Genomic DNA, 17,916 nt, shown 5'->3' with positions numbered 1-17,916 from the left:
AGACTTTCATTAAGGATTTTATTACATCTTGTTTATTCCAACTCAATGCTGGCAAAAGTTCCAGCACTTGGGTACCAAGTCAATAATAATATTGTAAAAATGTAACAATTGTTGTTCAGTGTAAGATAAACACTCTATTATGAAAAATATATATATTCTCAAAGGTGTACATTGGGACAACAAAGGATTTGAGAAGTACTGAACTACAGCAAATAAAATAGTCGGGTGACGCCATAGTGGTTCACATTCATATATAATAAAATCAGGCGAAATTACACAAATTATAAAAAGATAAAATAATGAAAATATTCATGATAGTGGAAAATCAGATTTGGGACACATTAAAGCTGCGCTGTGAACGCAGCCTTAATTTCACATAAATACGTATTTTATGGTAATGAACCATTTAAAACACTTTACAAAGAACACAAATATAGTCTCACATCTGCATGGCTTTTCATATGAATTTGTAATTTTGATGGCAAAAGATATTATTACACCGATCATGATTAAATCAGCTTCCTCCAGAGATAATGTGCTGGTGATTTTTGAAATTGCTCCTTTATGTAAACTTGTAAAACTCAGAACCCCCTATTTCTTGCTAAAATGTGTTTGCAAATGACGCCTCAAGTCTTGTTTATAAGCGAATCTCTTCTCACACTGAAGACACGGGAAAGGCTTCACTCCAGTGTGAACTCTCATGTGATTTCGAAGTGCTATTTTCTGTTTGAAACTTTTTCCACACTGACATGTGTATGGTTTCTCTCCAGTGTGAACTCTCATGTGGGCAATAAAGTTTGCTTTAGAGCTGAAACCATTTCCGCACTGAACACATTTGTAAGGCTTTTCTCCAGTGTGAATTCTCAAGTGGACGTCACAGCTATACTTATGAGTGAAACACTTTCCACATTTATCACATGTGTAAGGCTTCTCTCCAGTGTGGATTCTCATGTGGGCTTTAAGGTTATGTTTATGATTAAAACACCTTCCACACTCTTGGCAGGTGAAAGTCTTCTTTTTGTTGTGAACTAGCATGTGTGTTTTAAGGTGTATGTTTTGTTTGAAGCTCTTTCCACACTGTTTGCAGGTGAAAATCTTCTCTCCAGAATGAATTCTCATGTGGACTTTAAGGTTATGTTTATGATTAAAACTCCTTCCACACTCTTGGCAGGTAAATGGCTTCTCTTCATTGTGAACTAGCATGTGTGTTTTAAGGTGTATGTTTTGGTTGAAGCTCTTTCCACACTCTTGGCAGGTGAAAGTCTTCTCTCCAGTGTGAATTCTCATGTGGGCTTTAAGGTTATGTTTATGATTAAAACACCTTCCACACTCTTGACAGGCGAATGGCTTCTCTTTGTTGTGAACTAGCATGTGTGTTTTAAGGTATATGGTTTGGCTGAAGCTCTTTCCACACTCTTGGCAGATGAAAGGCTTCTCTCCAAAGTGAATTATTATGTGGACTTTAAGGTTATGTTTATGATTAAAACTCCTTCCACACTCTTGGCAGGTAAATGGCTTCTCTTCATTGTGAACTAGCATGTGTGTTTTAAGGTGTATGTTTTGGTTGAAGCTCTTTCCACACTCTTGGCAGGTGAAAGGCTTCTCTCCAAAGTGAATTATTATGTGGACTTTAAGGTTATGTTTATGATTAAAACACCTTCCACACTCTTGGCAGGTGAATGGCTTTTCTTTGTTGTGATCTATCATGTGTGTTTGTAGGTGTATGTTTTGGTTGAAGCTCTTTCCACACTCTTGGCAGATGAACGGCTTCGCTCCAGAGTGAATTTCCATGTGTTTTTCAAGTTTTCCTTTTTGAGTGAATCTCTTTCCACACTCTTGGCAGATGAAATAATTGTTCGATTTGGTTTTCTGAGCTCTATTACGTGAGGAAGTCTTTTCAGTGTGTACGAATTTTTCTAATGTCATGAAATCATGTTTTATTTCATTCAGTTCTTGGCTCTTCTTTTTCAGCGAAAACAGATCTAAAGCAAAAACAAACAAAACAAAAAGATAAATACAAGTTAACAACTTGTTACAACAACTAACAACCTAACCCTAACAAGGACAAAACATCTGACATGGTCGTTCATGTTAAAAACAAAAAAATTGTGTCTTCTACAATATGAAATGGTATTTGTCAATAATTTCAGTCAGGATTTAAGCATCATCTCTTATTACAGCTATACATTTTCTACTTTTGATACTTAATCATGAGTAAATCATTCTTCTACTGCTATTATCTCGTTCACAACATAAGGCCAAAGTATACTTCATTTTTTTATTGTGTACACACACAGTTATACACGTTAAGGTGCATGCAAATGCAGAAAGCTTCATCTCTGAGTTAGCACTATTTTACTCCAGAATTTATGATAAATGTCTGTTCTATTTTATACTTAAGTTATGGTCATCTCATAACTCTCTCACACAAGCGCAGGTCAATGTATCCGTCTACTGTTGTTGCAGTCTGCTGTTCTGTTGTTCCATCTTTTTAGTTTCACTTCGGGCCAGTGTTGCCACCTTGTGGAACAACTGGTAAGTGCAAAACCAAGTCATTGTACATATGAAACGGTGCATATTAAGTAGAGCTCAAGTGATATCATTTAACTGATATTTTCCCCAATATTTAAGCTTTTTATCATAATTGAATATTGGAATCGGATAATCGGCTTTCGTGAGATCGGATATACTGATAAATGCAGTCATCTTGCAATGTTTGGATGGTAACAGTGCTACTGATACTTTCTGCTCCACTCTTACATCTTGTTTAGACACTGTTTGCCCCTTATCTTCCAGGCCAGCCCGTAACACCCCTTCTGCCCCTTGGTTATCTGATGTTCTACGTGAACACCTGATGTTCTAAGCTTAGAGCTTCTGAAAGGGTGTGGTGCAAATCCAAAAATACTACTGACCTTAATATTTATCAGTTACTCCTATCTTCCTTCTCTGCTAATGTCTCCACTGCTAAAATGACATACTACCATAACAAAATTAACAATTCATCTAACTCTCGCATGCTTTTTAAAACATTTCCCTCACTTCTTTGTCCTCCTCCTCCTCCTGCTTCATCTCTAATAGCTGACGACTTTGCCACGTTTTTCATTAATAAAATTAAACACATTAGTGCACAATTTTCCACACCACAATCAGTCAAGCTCATATCACCAGCAAACTTACACTCATTTACATCCTTCTCTTCACTCTCTGAGGCAGAAGTCTCCAAACTCATCCTTTCTAATCATCCTTCTACTTGCTTGCTTGATCCTATTCCATCTCATCTTCTTCAAGCCATTTCTCCTGCATTAACACATCCCTCCACACTGGTGTTTTCCCCTCATCATTTAGACAAGCTCATATAACTTTGCTACTTAAGAAACCCACTCTCAACCCATCTCTTTTAGAGAACTACAGACCAGTTTCATTGCAAAAACACTTGCAGCCATGCATATGCATGTGTGTGTGCGTGTGTGTGATCATGATTTGCTAAAATCATTTACTTCAATTTTTTTCCTGAATGTACACACAGCACCCCATATTTGACAGAAAAACACAGAATTGTGCACATTTCTGCACATTTATTAAAAAAGAAAAACTGAAATAACACATGTCCTAAGTATTCTGAGTGTATTGCTGTAACACTCATATATTTAAATCAGGTGCTGTTCATTTCTTCTGATCATCCATGAGATGGTTCTACACCTTCATTTGAGTCCAGCTGTGTTTGATTATACTGATTGGACTTGATTTGGAAAGCCAAATACTTGTCTATATAAGAGCAAATGAGAATCATGAGGTCAAAGGAACTACCTGAAGAGCTCAGAGACAGAATTGTGGCAAGGCACAGATCCGGCCAAGGTTACAAAAAAAATCTGCTGCACTTAAGGTTCCTAAGAGCACAGAGGCCTCCATAATCCTTAAATGGAAGACGTTTGGGATGACCAGAACCCTTCCTAGAGCTGGCCCTCTGGCCAAACTGAGCTATCGGGGGAGAAGAGCCTTGGTGAGAGAGGTAAAGAAGAAACCCAAAGATCACTGTGGCTGAGCTCCAGAGATGCAGTTGGGAAATGGGAAAAAGTTGTAGAAAGTCAACCATCACTGCAGCCCTCCACCATTCGGGGCTTTATGGCAGAGTGGCCTGACGGAAGCCTCTCCTCGGTGCAAGACACACGAAAACCTGCATGGAGTTTGCAATAAAAAAAAAAAAAAAAACACTGAAGGACTCTGGTATAACTTTTTGGCCTTAATTATAAGTGGTATATGTGGAGAAAACCAGGCACTGTTCATCGCCTGTCCAATACAGTCCCAACAGTAACACATGGTGGTGGCAGCATCATGCTGTGGGTTTTTTATTCAGCTGCAGGGACAGGACGACTGGTTGCAATCAAGGGAAAGATAAATGCGGCCAAGTACAGGGATATCCTGGACAAAAACCTTCTCACAGTGCTCTGAACCTCAGACTGGGCCGAAGGTTCACCTTCCAACAAGACAATGACCCTAAGTGTAACCCCTCTCTCCCGGGTCCTAACCACACACCCCGTACTCGCTCCAAGTGGGCCTCGAACCTGGGTCTCCGGCATGGGAGCACCAACAAGGAGGCCAAATGGCTGCAGCCACTAACGTCTGTCGCTAGTTCGTCTCTAGTGTGTGCACTACTCGCTGGCCTCCGTTACACAAGCACACAGCTAAAATAACACACAGCTAATCACAACAACTTGGTGACTGTTCTTGAATGGCCCAGCCAAAGCCCTGACCCAATTCCGATTTTTTTGCCCCTATGCGACCTGTATCTGATCTTTTCATGACAGTCTGAACGACACAGATCTGATCTTTTCAAATGTGACCCAGGCCACTTGGGTATGTGGTCCTGAATCCGATACGTATCCGATCTTTTGAAATGCGATCTCCGTCTGAATGGCCAGGCCACATGTATCCGACCCGTACGTCATTTATATGCTACAAACGTCATAATTCTGCGTTAAAGTAGGCGGGAACGAGAAGAGCCACTCACATCAGTATCCCACTACTCCTGTGTTATGTGGAGGGGTTGGGATGAACTCAGATGCAGACAGGATGTACCAAACACAGGATTTATTAAATACAAAAAGGGAAAACAAAACCCACGAGGGGGAAAACAACGACTAGGGTAGACACTAAATTACTTTACAAGACACGATAAACAAGATAAACAAAGACTCTGAACACTAACTACAAATAAACACTCACGGTTACACAAAGACTTCTTAAAGGGGGTTACAAGGATAAACTCTCTCACGAGGCTGACAAGTAGAAACACATATGTGGAACAATCACAGTGTGGAACAATGAACCGACAAAAGACAGAGCACACTAGGGGATCTAAATAGGGGAACTAAGCAAGACACAACAGGTGGCACAGATAAGGCAATCATGACAAGACTAGGATAACAAGGGGGGCGGGGCAAGGGAACGAGACAACACAAGCACATGGCCCAAAGACAAGGCCATGTGCTTGTACACAAAACACGGGTCTGTCATGATCCTGCCTCAAGACTAGAGAAAAGTCAGGACATGAAGGCAGAATCATGACACTCCTGGCTGCAACTCCGCACCCACACATTTCTCTGTACCGACGTTGCTAACACTGCTCCACAAAACGCCATGGCCAAAGACCTTGCTCTCCTCCTTTTTAATTTTCTTCTTAAAATGAGAAGATTGTAATTGTGCTGGCTCTGTTGGGAAAATAACTTTAATATTGCAAAAAGAGCTCCACTGTTGACTACACTGTTGTTGACATCCATGTTTAACATTAGCTACTTCCGCAAACAACGAGTGACGTCATACACCGTTGAGTACTCTTCTGCGCATGCGGGTCACTTCTGGGTTATTTCACGTTCACACAGGAGATCACAAAAGGTCACATTTAATTGGAAATGTGAACGGCCTTGCAAAACAATCTAATTTTAAAAAAAAATTGTAATTGAGCATTAGGCCAGCAGTGTGAATGTAGCCTTAAACCCAATTGTGCATCTCTGGAGAGACCTGAAACTTGCTGTGTACCAATGTTTTCCATCTCCCGACTACATCTAATCACCAGATTCTCCTGTCCAGCCCTCAGACAGATGGGCATCTCTGGAACCGCACTCCTGTGGGTTAAGTCCTACCTCTCTGACAGATCCTTCAGTGTGTCTTGGAGGGGTGATGTTTCTAAGTCACAACAACTTGCTACTGGGATTCCTCAAGGCTCAGTACTTGGACCACTTCTCTTCTCCATCTACATGACATCTTTAGGATCTGTCATTCAGAAGCATGGCTTTTCTTATCACTGCTACGCTGATGACACCCAACTCTACTTCTTATTCCAACCAGATGACCCGACAGTAGCTATTCTCATTTCAGCCTGTCTGAGTGACATTTCTTGCTGGATGAAGGAGCATCACCTTCAACTCAACCTTGCCAAGACAGAACTACTGGTGATTACGGTAAACCCATCGTTCCATCACAATTTCACCATCAAGTTAGGCACATCAACCATAACTCCTTCAAAAACAGCTAGAAGCCTTGGAGTTATGATTGATGATCAGCTGACTTTCTCAGACCACATTGCTAAAACTGTCCGATCCTGCAGAATTGCTTTATTCAACATCAAGAAGATAAAGCCCTTTCTTTCAGAACATGCTGCACAACTCCTTGTTCAAGCTCTTGTTCTGTCCAGGCTGGACTATTGCAATGCCCTCTTGGCAGGTCTTCCAGCCAGTTCTTTAAAACCTTTACAATTAATCCAGAACGTGGCAGCCAGATTAATTTTTTAATGAGCCGAAAAGAATACACGTCACACCTCTGTTTATCCATTTGCACTGGCTTCCAATAGCTGCTTGTATAAAATTCAAGGCATTGATGTTTGCCTACAAAACTACCATTGGCTCTGCACCCATTTACCAAAATTTGTTACTTCAGACTTACAGTACAGACCAAACATTTGGACACACCTTCTCATTCAAAGAGTTTTCTTTATTTTCATGACTATAAAAATTGTAGAGTCACACTGAAGGCATCAAGGGCTATTTGACCAAGAAGGAGAGTGATGGGGTGCTGCTCCAGATGAGCTGGCCTCCACAGTCACCGGACCTGAACCCAATCCAGATGGTTTAGGGGTGAGCTGGACCGCAGACAGAAGGCAAAAGGGCCAACAAGTGCTAAGCATCTCTCGGGGAACTCCTTCAAGACTGTTGAAGACCATTTCAGGTGACTACCTCTTGAAGCTAATCAAGAGAATGCCAAGAGTGTGCAAAGCAGTAATCAAAGCAAAAGGTGGCTACTTTGAAGAACCTACAATATGACATATTTTCAGTTGTTTCACACTTTTTTGTTATGTATATAATTCCATATATAATTCCACATGTGTTAATTCATAGTTTTGATGCCTTCAGTGTGAACCTACAATTTTCATAGTCATGAAAATAAAGAAAACTCTTTGAATGAGAAGGTGTTTCCAAAATTTTGGTCTGTACTGTATGTGCCCTCTAGAAGCTTGTGTTCTGCAAGTGAACGTCGCTTGATTGTTCATCCCGAAGAAGCACAAAGTCACTTTTACGGACTTTTAAATTAAATGTTCCTTCTGGTGGAATGAACTCCCCAACTCAATCCCAGCAGCTGAGTCCTTAGCCATCTTCAAGAATCGGCTTAAAACACATCTCTTCCATCTTTATTTGACCATCTAACTTTAACACTCACTATTCTAATTATATTCTTTAAAAGAAATCTAACTACCTTTCTAATCGTTTTGTATTCTATTTTCACTTAATTTATTATGCAATTGTATATGTATTGTGTATGTGTAAAGACCTCTAACTAGCTTGCTCTATTCTTTTATTTTTTATTCTGTTTTCTTTTTATTTATTATATTAGTTAAAATCCCATGCTACGTGTATTGAGACTTGTTATAGCACTTATATATCATTGCTCTTTTTGTTGTTTTTGATTGCTTCCACTGTCTTCATCTGTAAGTCACTTTGGATAAAAGTGTCTGCCAAGTTAATAAATGTAAATGTAAGATTTTTAAATAGTTTGGTTATAGCGAGGCAACTAATTTATATAGAAAATAAGGAAAAAGGAAGTGTCTAATAACTTTTGCATACATTGACTCATTTCAAAGTAGGGCTTCTCTAATTGATCAGCTACCGATCACTATTGGCTGATAACTGCTTTGGGAAGTGTGATCTGCGCTCTCCATAAAGGCCGATCTCAGGAGGATTGGCACTGGAGTATCACTACAAATAATTCTACATGATAATCATAAACAGTCATAGCAACGTTATTTACTGAAAATCTTACTTGAAATATATAGTTCTGGTCATGTGGCCCACTCAGAGCTGGACATCTGTAGAAGGATTAAATGAGTGAGTTCAGCCTTGAGGAAAAAAACCAACCTGTTTGTTCCTCAGTATCTTCATGTTTGACTCTGAATGTTTCTTCAATCTTCACTTCTTCTTTCTCCTCTTTCATAAACGCCATCTTTATAATAGTGTGACACGTGGATTACCTGATTAGAGAAGGAAAGAAAAAATAAAACATTCAAAACTAGCACTGCGATGTAATAACAGAACACAGCTCATATTTAATGACTTGTTCAGTTTGCTATTAATGACTAGTAGATCACATTTAATAGATTGTTACTCGATCACCGTTATATGGTGGCGTATTTAGAGAAATTATTTGAATTGTATACCAATTTCTGGGGAAATTAAAGAAAAACACATTCATAGTTAAAGGTTTAGTTCACCCAAAAATTAAAATTATGTCATTAATGTCTCACCCTCATGTCGTTCCAAACCCGTGAGACATCCGTTTATCTTCAGAACACAGTTTAAGATATTTTAGATTTAGACAGTAGACCGTAGACAGGGACTGAGAGCTCTCGGACTAAATCTAAAATATCATGAGGGTAAGTTATTAATTACATAATATTAATATTTGGCTGAACAATCCCATTAATGAGAGGTAGAATATTTTCAAACTGAAGTGCTCTGAATGTACTTGATTTCATTTCTGTTAACTCTGTCTTTAAAGATAAAAAGTATTGTTTGTGCTTAAAAGAAAGAATATTCAATATATATCATCTCCCACGAGTTTTTCGATGTGGTAGTTTTGCAATAAACAAGTTATTGGAACAATAACAACATTGTATGAAAGAATCAATAACAACATTGTATGGTTTAAGGATGAGTGAAGTGCTACCCTGTAAAGACCCTGTAAGAGTGTGCAGCCGTGTTTGATGGCAGACGATCATCTCTCAGATAAGTGTTCATCTAGTGTGAACACAGCTTTACTGCTCTTCTAACAGTCACACTCTTATCTAAACCAGTCTGGAATTAACCTTATATCGACTCGAGGGGAGGTTTTAGAGTCTCAACAATAAAGCTGGAAAATACATTTACTTCTGTTAGTTGAAAGAAAAAACTATAAAACAAACAAAACCTCCTACTGTCGAGATGAACGAGATAAACTGAGAAAGACAAAAAGACAAATGAAAAACAAATAGAACACTTGAGAACTTTTCTTTTGTTGATTTAGGTTGTTCCCTGGATGTATTTATATATTAATAACTACATACATATACATACACACATATATTAAATGAGACTCACGTTTACTTGTTAACGTTACTTGTTACAAATTCGATTGGCTTCATTAATGTTGGATGAAGCATTACAGTGTTACACTGAGTGATAAGACAATTTAATTTTTTTTATGCTAAACGGAACTTTTTTTTTAGTTAAACGCTTAAAAGTGTTTAAAGACACAAACCTCTCTTGATCTGACCGCAACAGACGCGGGAGCGCGCGCCCGCGCACGCTGATGACGTCAGACCGCCTGAGCGAAATAAGAGCCTCCTGGCTACGTTCTCAAGACCGCGTAGAAATAATAGAAATAATAAATTAAGCGTCAAATGAATAGAATTCATTCTGTCTAACAAAACCCAGTATTAGTAGTAGTATGCTGACACATTTAAAATGTTTTCTTAAAAGTGTAATGCTTTTACAAAACAAATTTATTTAGCAGAATTGCCTGTATTCTGTTTTATTTTTCATATAATGTTTATATGCATGTGTTTGTGAGTAAAGCTGTCTGTGTTATCGGTCAGGAGATGGAGAGTGTTGAAATCAGTCTCAAAATGGCTTTCGTTTAGTTTTCTAGGCATGATTTATAAAAACACATTTTAATTTCAATCATATATATCTGTGTTGCTAAAGATAAGATGTACAGGTAATAATCCAAAATCAAATCTTCTTCTACTGAAGACACTATCCCTTGTTCGTTTCATTGTGATTAAATGCACCTGTTAAAGGTGGTCTTTTAAGAACTAAGCCCCGCAGGAGCTGAGTGTGATTCCCTTGAAGGAAAGAGTTCAAGAAAGAAAGAAACTCACTGCATCACATAAATACTCACAATATTAGATCAGCGTTTATCTGGATCTGTGTCTTGAGAGCAGACTTCCTTGAGAGTTCATCGTCTGAATCGTGTGTAAGCCCTGTCTGTGAAACCAGGCCTAAGCCACTAAATCTGCTTTATGTGGTAACATCTAAATGCACTGGTTATTTAACATGATCGAGCTGACAGATCAAAGTCATCTTTTAATATTGGCTATACAACAACTGCAACAGCTTCTTATGAGAATATATTATTTACTTTTGCTGTAATTGCTTTATAATATTCCTCTTTTTGTGAGATGGTTTTGTTTAGATAAAAAATAAATGTCTGAAAGACGTGACTCAAGAGATCCCGGTCCACTGATTTGTCCCTCACAGTTTTCATGTTCCTCTCCGAGCTGTGTGGATTCCTTCTGAAGACCCTTCTCTTCTTCTTTGACCTTCTTGAATGTATTCGTTTACAGGGACCTTGAACAGATACATAATCAGCATAGACATTCATTGTCTTTTGTGTTATGGTGTTTTAAGAAAGCTAAATATGAGAAACTCTGTTTCTGGAAATGATAGTGGCAGTATTTTTTCATAGCATTTCAAATGTTTTCTCTTAGGCTTGTGTTTAATTAGTAGCTGCTTTATATGCCGCCCAGCCTTTGTTTCTGATTTTCTCTTTTGGCTGGCTTTAAAAAAAGTAGTAATAATAAAGAAAAATAAATAATTAAAAAAGAGCAAACTTGCTGAGGCTGAGCTGACCGTCTTTGCAACCACATCATCTGAGTTTTTTTGGTTTTAAAATCCTTCATTTGACGGGTACATCATGTCAACAATAGCTGGTAAATTCTTGTGATACCGTACATCAGAAAGTGCCCTGGTAATCCGGTCATATTTAGCTCTGCTCATTCGTTGTGGTAAATCTGAGTTGTACTGCTGCAGTACCACAGGATTACCAACAGGAGGGTATTTATGATGTTATAAATAAACTGGATTGGGATCGACATCTCAAGTAATAATGAAATGGTTATCATCTCGGCTGTAATGTTCCGTGGCTGTCCTGTGTGTTTATACAGTATAGTGTTCACTTTCTAGTAGAGAGGCATCCTGAAAGTGCACGGGGAACCTGACTGGTTTAGGGTCAAAACAGGTGCACTCTAATTCACTCACGCTACCTGTCATTCAAGCTCAGGTTTTTACTGCTCAAAGTCTATTTTACACAAGAGATCAAAAACAGTACAGAATCAGGGAAAATAAGTTTAATCTAAATCTAGTTATATTAATGTCTCATATCATGTAGTTCAGCAGTTTAGATAGCCCAGTTTGTAGAGTTAACCAGTTACATGACTCCGCTCCTCTTCGTGAGCATTTGAGTGTGTGATTTAAAAACTAGCCTACAGCGCCATCTGGGTCTGACTGTGACGGCCCCACTCTCCGGGATATATTCTCCTGTTTCCTCTCCACATTTTTATGGCAGAGGAGTGTGTTTAAAACATCTTCGTCTTATACCCCAGGAAAAGCAACGCAAGTTATCTACCTTAAATCCTCTGTTTTTAAGGATGGCTTTGATCAACACCAGATCTGTGATTAACAAGTTGTGGCGAGTGGGGCGGGGCCGAGAGGCGTGGGAACGAGGAGTGAGGCCAGGTGTAGTGATTGGAGATGAGCTGCACCTGCGCCCCACCGCTAGTATCGAGTCCCACGTAGGAGATGGAAGGATATAAAACTGGAGCGACGACCGTGAAGGACGAGAGAGGACCAGGCCTGGGACATTATTTTATGTTTGCTTTTTATTTTGCGCGCACCAGTCGTCCGCGAGGGGCTGGTGCGCTGTTTTGTGTTTATTTTTCAATTATTAAAATGTTTTGATTGTGCGCCGGTTCCCGCCTCCTCCTTCCCGATGATTACAAAGGTCGTATCGTTACACAAGTCTTTCATTTTAAATTACTTTTTATCTACCTAGAACTTGGATTTTTTAATGAAACCTGGCTCTGTCCAGGTGATCTGAGTCCTTTTTCTGAACTCTTGCCATCTAAATATTTGTGTTTTAATTCCCCACGCACAACTGGTCGGGGTGGCGGACTTGTATCTATTTCTAAATATCATTTTACCTGTCGCTCAGTGGTGAGTAACTATAATAGCTTTGAACTTCAATTGTTTGTTTTAGAACCTGGTGATCCGCTCTTCATAGCGGTAATTTACAGAATTTATTTTTCTTTCTTTTAAAGATTTTGGAAAAAGTAATTCACATTTTTATTTCTTCTAGGCTGGACTACTGTAACTCACTTTATTTTAGGATTAGCCAGACAACTTTATCCCACTTGCAGCTTGTTCAGAATGCTGCGGCTAGACTCTTGTGTGAAAAGTAGGGAGCATATATCTCCTATTTTATGCTCACTACATTGGTTGCCTGTTTGCTTTAGAGTTGATTTTAAAATGTTGCTCCTCGTTTTTAAATCTCTGAATGGTTTGGCTCCCCCTTATCTCTTGGAACGCCTTGCCACTGTCCATTAGACAAGCCTCTGCTCTTAATATTTTTAAGTCCAGGCTAGAGACATTTTTATTTTCAAAAGCATTTGGCTGTTGAGATATTTGTATGATTTTATAAATTTTCTGTTTGTCCTAATGAAAAGCACATTGGTCGACGGAAGTTGTTATTAATTGTGCTATATAAATTTTCATTGTCATCTGTTGTTAAAAACTATGCTCCGAGTCGATTCCAGTTTTATATTGGCCACCACTGTATAATAAAAAAACATTATAAATGCCTATTCAGTAGACCTAATACTAGGCTGCTACACTTTTTAATTTGGGTAAAGCTTATGACCAATGCTTTGTCAGAAATTGTCAGAAAGACACAAAAATGACAGACACTAAATAAATTTGCAGCACTGCGTCCAGGGGAGGTCTTCACAAAGGCAGAAACTCCTCGTAATCTTTGCCTTTGTAAATACCACGAAAATACACAAAAGCTTCTTGAGAGTGTACAAAAACACATCACATGCCTTTCGAGTGCATATCATTTATCAGAGCTGGAGACAATCTTTGGAGACATCTTTCCTGGCCTGAAGGTATGACTATTTATTCAAATGTTTTTTTTATATCATTTTGGAATTGTGTGTTAGAAGGCTACATATGGTGTTTGTCAATGATTCACTGAGTCATTTGACTGTTTAATCCAGGTGGAATGGCACTTCTTTCCCATCACTGGAGTAAAACAGTGGACTCCAAATGCTCAACCCACTGTTCAGTTTCTTCTCAAAGTCTCTTATCTGCCATATGAAGGGACAGTCTGTCTCTGAAATACTGATATCATCCAGTGAGAAGCCCCCACTGGAGTTTCCAGCTCATTTACGTGCTTCAAACACAACCTGGAAAGAAGTATTTGCATTCAGGAATATATGTTGTGCAGGAAGAGAGGGATCTGTGATCTGATCCATGAGTCTGAGAGCTCCTCTGCTGTCTGTTTTACTCGGCTGCTCTCGGATCCAGATGTTGAGCTGGTCAGACTCATGACCGCTGTGATCGTGGGTCCGTTACCGTTATCGATTCTCACTGTGTTTATTGAATTTACTCTCATATCCTAAACATAAATGAGAGTTCAGTTATTAAAGTGGTTGTTCATAAGGCAAGGCTTGTTTTCACTAAGTGCTCTTTAGTAATACTGACACTCAGTATGGAAAGAAAATCAATCTAATCACTATTTTACAATGCTTCCTTAAAAACAGCACTAAAAATAAATAATAAAACGATGGTGCAACCTTTCCTGATGTTTTCATATTTGATTGTGATATAATCATCTCTGTCATATCTCGTCTGCTCATGGTTGAGTCCCAGAGCATGGAGTAACTGGTGCTCAGCAATGCCTTTTCTTCCACTGTCTTTTCTGACAGAAAGAGTCTGTCCTCCAGGAGACGAGCGTACGATATATGACCAACAGCTGCAGAATAACTCAGTCACACAACACATAGCTGCATAAAGGTAACAACACTACCAGTCAATATATAGAAGAACTTTATTTTAAAACTGTGCATTTATTTCCAATGTACAATATGTGTTTAAAGACCTTATTTGTGACCCTGGACCCGGTCATTTCTTTAAAATTGAGATTTATACATCATCTGAAAACTGGATAAATCATCTCTCCATTAATGTATGGTTTGTTAGGAGGACAATATTTGTCTGAGATACAACTATTTGAAAATCTGAGGGTGAAAAAAAAAAAAAAAAAATCTAAATACTGAGAAATATCATCTTTAAAGATGTTAAAATTAAGTTCTTAGCGATGCATATCACTAATCAATTTAAGAATTAAGATATCATATATTTACAGTAGGAAATTTACAACATATCTTTATTGAACATGAACTTTAGTTAATATACTAATGATTTTTGGCATAAAAGAAAAAGCTACTGTATAATTTTGGCCCATACAATGTTTTTTTGGCTATTGCTACAAATATATCCCAGAGACTTATGACTGCTTTTGACATGTAAATAATTAACTCAAATTTGACTCTACACATTGACTACAGCACCTGCCATATCAGACCAGTCTGTAATGTTTTACTGATAATACCGTACCCTTCAAGACTCTCCACAGAGAAGTAAAACTCTTCTGCTGCTCTGGGCTTAAAGTCAACACATGATTTTATTCTGAACTGCTCGAAGGCTCTCAGAATGACTCCTTTAGAGTTCATACCTATTGAGTCGATATAACGGCTTATATATACGCAAAAAAATTACGTTTTACAAATGAAAATTAAAGTATTGAAGAAAATAAATGGTATCGCAAGCTTGAACTAGACTGACACGCAAAGAAAAAGTAGCGTTGCAAATAAATTAATAGATATGACCATGGAAAATATGTATTGCAAAATCGTTGCTTTTTGCGCTGTTTCACTTACGTTTTGAAATTCTTAATTTGTGTTAGCAAAAAACTAATTTATTTACCTCAATATTTTAATCTTCGTTTGCAAAACGTAATTTTTTTGCATATATATATATATATAAATGCAAGGCGTTAAATTGACGCCATAGATTTCGGAAAGCATGAAATCAAGACATCAAGTTATGTTCCTTTGTGTTACAAAGCTTAAGTATTTCAAAGTATTCTAAAGTATTTAGATTAAGTTACTAAACCTGAGTAATCAAAGGAAACACGTTACTGATTACTTTTTAAAGCTTGTATTTTGTAATTTTGGTATTGAAATACATTTTAGAAGTAACCTTCCCAGCCATCTTAATACATTAAGAGACTTTGCGCAAGCGTTCATATTCTGGTGTTGTGGCCACGGATTTGCCGGTCTTGTCTTTTTCTTGCAGGACCCTGTACGTAAAATTCAACAAAATAAAAAATGAAGACTGCAAGTGATGTCACTAATGGAAGTGTCTGAGAGTGCAAGTCTGCAGCCAGACCCTCTTGGTTTGCTTTGGTGTGGCTGGTAAAGGTAACGGCTGGTCTATGTGGTTATACAGTAGCCTACATCGGGCAGTACACCCAAGCCCACCTATCATTCATAGACCCCAAATATATGTGCTATTGAAGTGTGTGTGGACACTGAACAACAGGACAGATGGAGGCACGGTGCTCTTAAAATACTCCCTCATTTTTAGTCATACAGATAAAAGTAATAAATCTTTCTAATCCGCATATTTTTATTTGTGTGCACTCAGAAAAACAATGAAACGTTATGTTTCTGTAAAATAATTAAAGAAAATAAGATGCGGTTTCTGTCATCTTGGTCATGTGAACTTGAGTGAGAAACTGTGTATGAAAAATAAATCTATAGAGTGCCACTCTCAGAGTGCAATGTATACGCTCAAATGAAAAAAATAAATAAAAGAGAAAACGTGTTCGCATGGATGATTTACATTATGTGTGTGAAATGCACAATGTGCATTGTTTAAGATGACTTTCAGTTCAATGAAAAAAAAACTGCATTTGAAATTGTTATTTAACTAAAGTGGGAATGCTGTGATCTGTGCTGTATTCTTTCAGTGTAACGGACAGATTCCAGCCAAACAAATAAAAATACAACATGGGAGTGGGAGAGAAGATGAGTCATCCCGGGAAACGGGATGGGAATTTCCCCCAGTTTTTTTCATGGGATTGGGACGGGACGGGATCTTTTTTTGCTGGATTGGGACGGGAGAGATTTGCAAATCCACTCCCATGTCACCGTCACCCTCTACTTCACACTCCTGCCACAGCATCCACGAGTCGCATTGGAGTGACGTCAACTCCCCCTTGGACTGATTGGCTAGAGGAGCAGCTGTCAATCTAGAACTCGTGGGCCAATGGTGACGCTGAAGCCTGCCCTGATTTGCATGAAACTCTATCTGCAAATTTTAGAAATGCAAGCGCAGAACGTGGAAACAAGAGCAAAGGGGAAAAGACCACAAGCACACAAAAAAATAACATATGAGCAGGGAACCTGATTTTGTTTGAGATTTGGAAAATTTTGAATTCATGTTTCAGTTTTGTGCAATATAATTTTAAATGTGTTTACATTTTTGATTTACGCTTATTATTTTTCCATGACTGTGCTGTTTGTTATATTTAAAAAATTGCATTTGTTATTCGGTTTTATGCGTTATTATTTTACACGTGTTTTTATATATTTTATCTTTGCTTATTATTTTTCGATCTGTGGCTGCAATAGATTTGGCAGGATTCAATCCCATAAAATACCTCAAATTAATTAAAATTGAAATTAAAATTAAAATGCTTAATTTTGTTGAGACTGTGGTGTGAAAAGGTTGCATTAGCATTTCAGGAAAAAAACACAAGCAATACATGGTGCTTTATAAGGTGCTGAATCTTTTTTGGTCCCAATTTTACACATATATATCTACTACAGACAGAAAGAAAGAAATGTTTTATTAATTTCAATAGTAGTCCACTGTATGAAGATTCTTTGGGTATAATATGTCACAGTTCGCTTAATTTTGCTATACTCACTTGCATAAATGTATTATCGTGTCCTGTAACTACTAGTAAAATATATAAATATCAAAAATTATATCTGGAGTCTGAATAATTGTTGGTTTGACTGTGCATTAATTCTTGTAAAATCTACAAAGTAATTCAGTCAAGAGCAGTGAGTGATTTTCGTTTTCATTGTCTTGGATTAACATTACAGCAGTCAGTAGCTAAATTAGGCGCGGTCACTTTAAGAGACGATGAACGCATCCAATATAATACACATCCCATTTTTTCCCCTCAACTGTTTACTTTCACTTAATAAATAACTGACAGTTTTTTCGAGCATAATTTCCAAGGTGGATATTTTGACATATTTTGTATGTATTTGTCGGCACAAGAGCAAAAATAAGCAAATTCGATGTTCAAGTGTTTTGAGACGCCTCTCTCTGCGTGAGCCCTGAACACCGTGGTGTTGAATTGGGCTCTTTCACATCTTTTTGTTTGTTCAAACTGCGATTTGCATTGTTCGTTCAGGTGCAGGAGGGACTTTGAGGAGAACTTCGCAGAAGAGAGCTCGGTTCAGTGTCGCTGTCC

At 38.1% G+C, this 17,916-nt stretch overlaps 1 protein-coding gene across 1 annotated transcript; it reads right to left on the bottom strand.

Annotated features, from left to right (window-relative positions):
• Positions 1-7: 7 nt before the first annotated feature.
• LOC113097302 (gastrula zinc finger protein XlCGF26.1-like) lies at positions 8-9,858 on the bottom strand. The gene is made up of 3 exons (XM_026262543.1): positions 9,784-9,858; positions 8,406-8,518; positions 8-1,982 (listed from the first exon to the last, which is right to left on the bottom strand). Exons 2-3 carry the CDS (start codon positions 8,488-8,490, stop codon positions 592-594), a joined length of 1,476 nt encoding a protein of 491 aa, XP_026118328.1. The 5' UTR covers positions 8,491-8,518; positions 9,784-9,858; the 3' UTR covers positions 8-591.
• Positions 9,859-17,916: the final 8,058 nt, after the last annotated feature.

This window comes from Carassius auratus, unplaced genomic scaffold (genome assembly GCF_003368295.1).
Source record: "Carassius auratus strain Wakin unplaced genomic scaffold, ASM336829v1 scaf_tig00216181, whole genome shotgun sequence".
NCBI lineage: Eukaryota > Metazoa > Chordata > Actinopteri > Cypriniformes > Cyprinidae > Carassius > Carassius auratus.
The sequence above is the reverse complement of the archived record's forward strand: the minus strand, read 5'-3'. Positions and strand labels throughout refer to the sequence as shown.

Bases quoted from the DNA above. Each gene is read 5' to 3' on its own strand.
- LOC113097302 (XM_026262543.1), bottom strand. From the start codon at position 8,490: ATGGCGTTTATGAAAGAGGAGAAAGAAGAAGTGAAGATTGAAGAAACA. The intron at 1,983-8,405 runs GTTGGTTTTTTT...TTTTTGCTTTAG, and splicing joins AGATACTGAGGAACAAACAG to ATCTGTTTTCGCTGAAAAAG.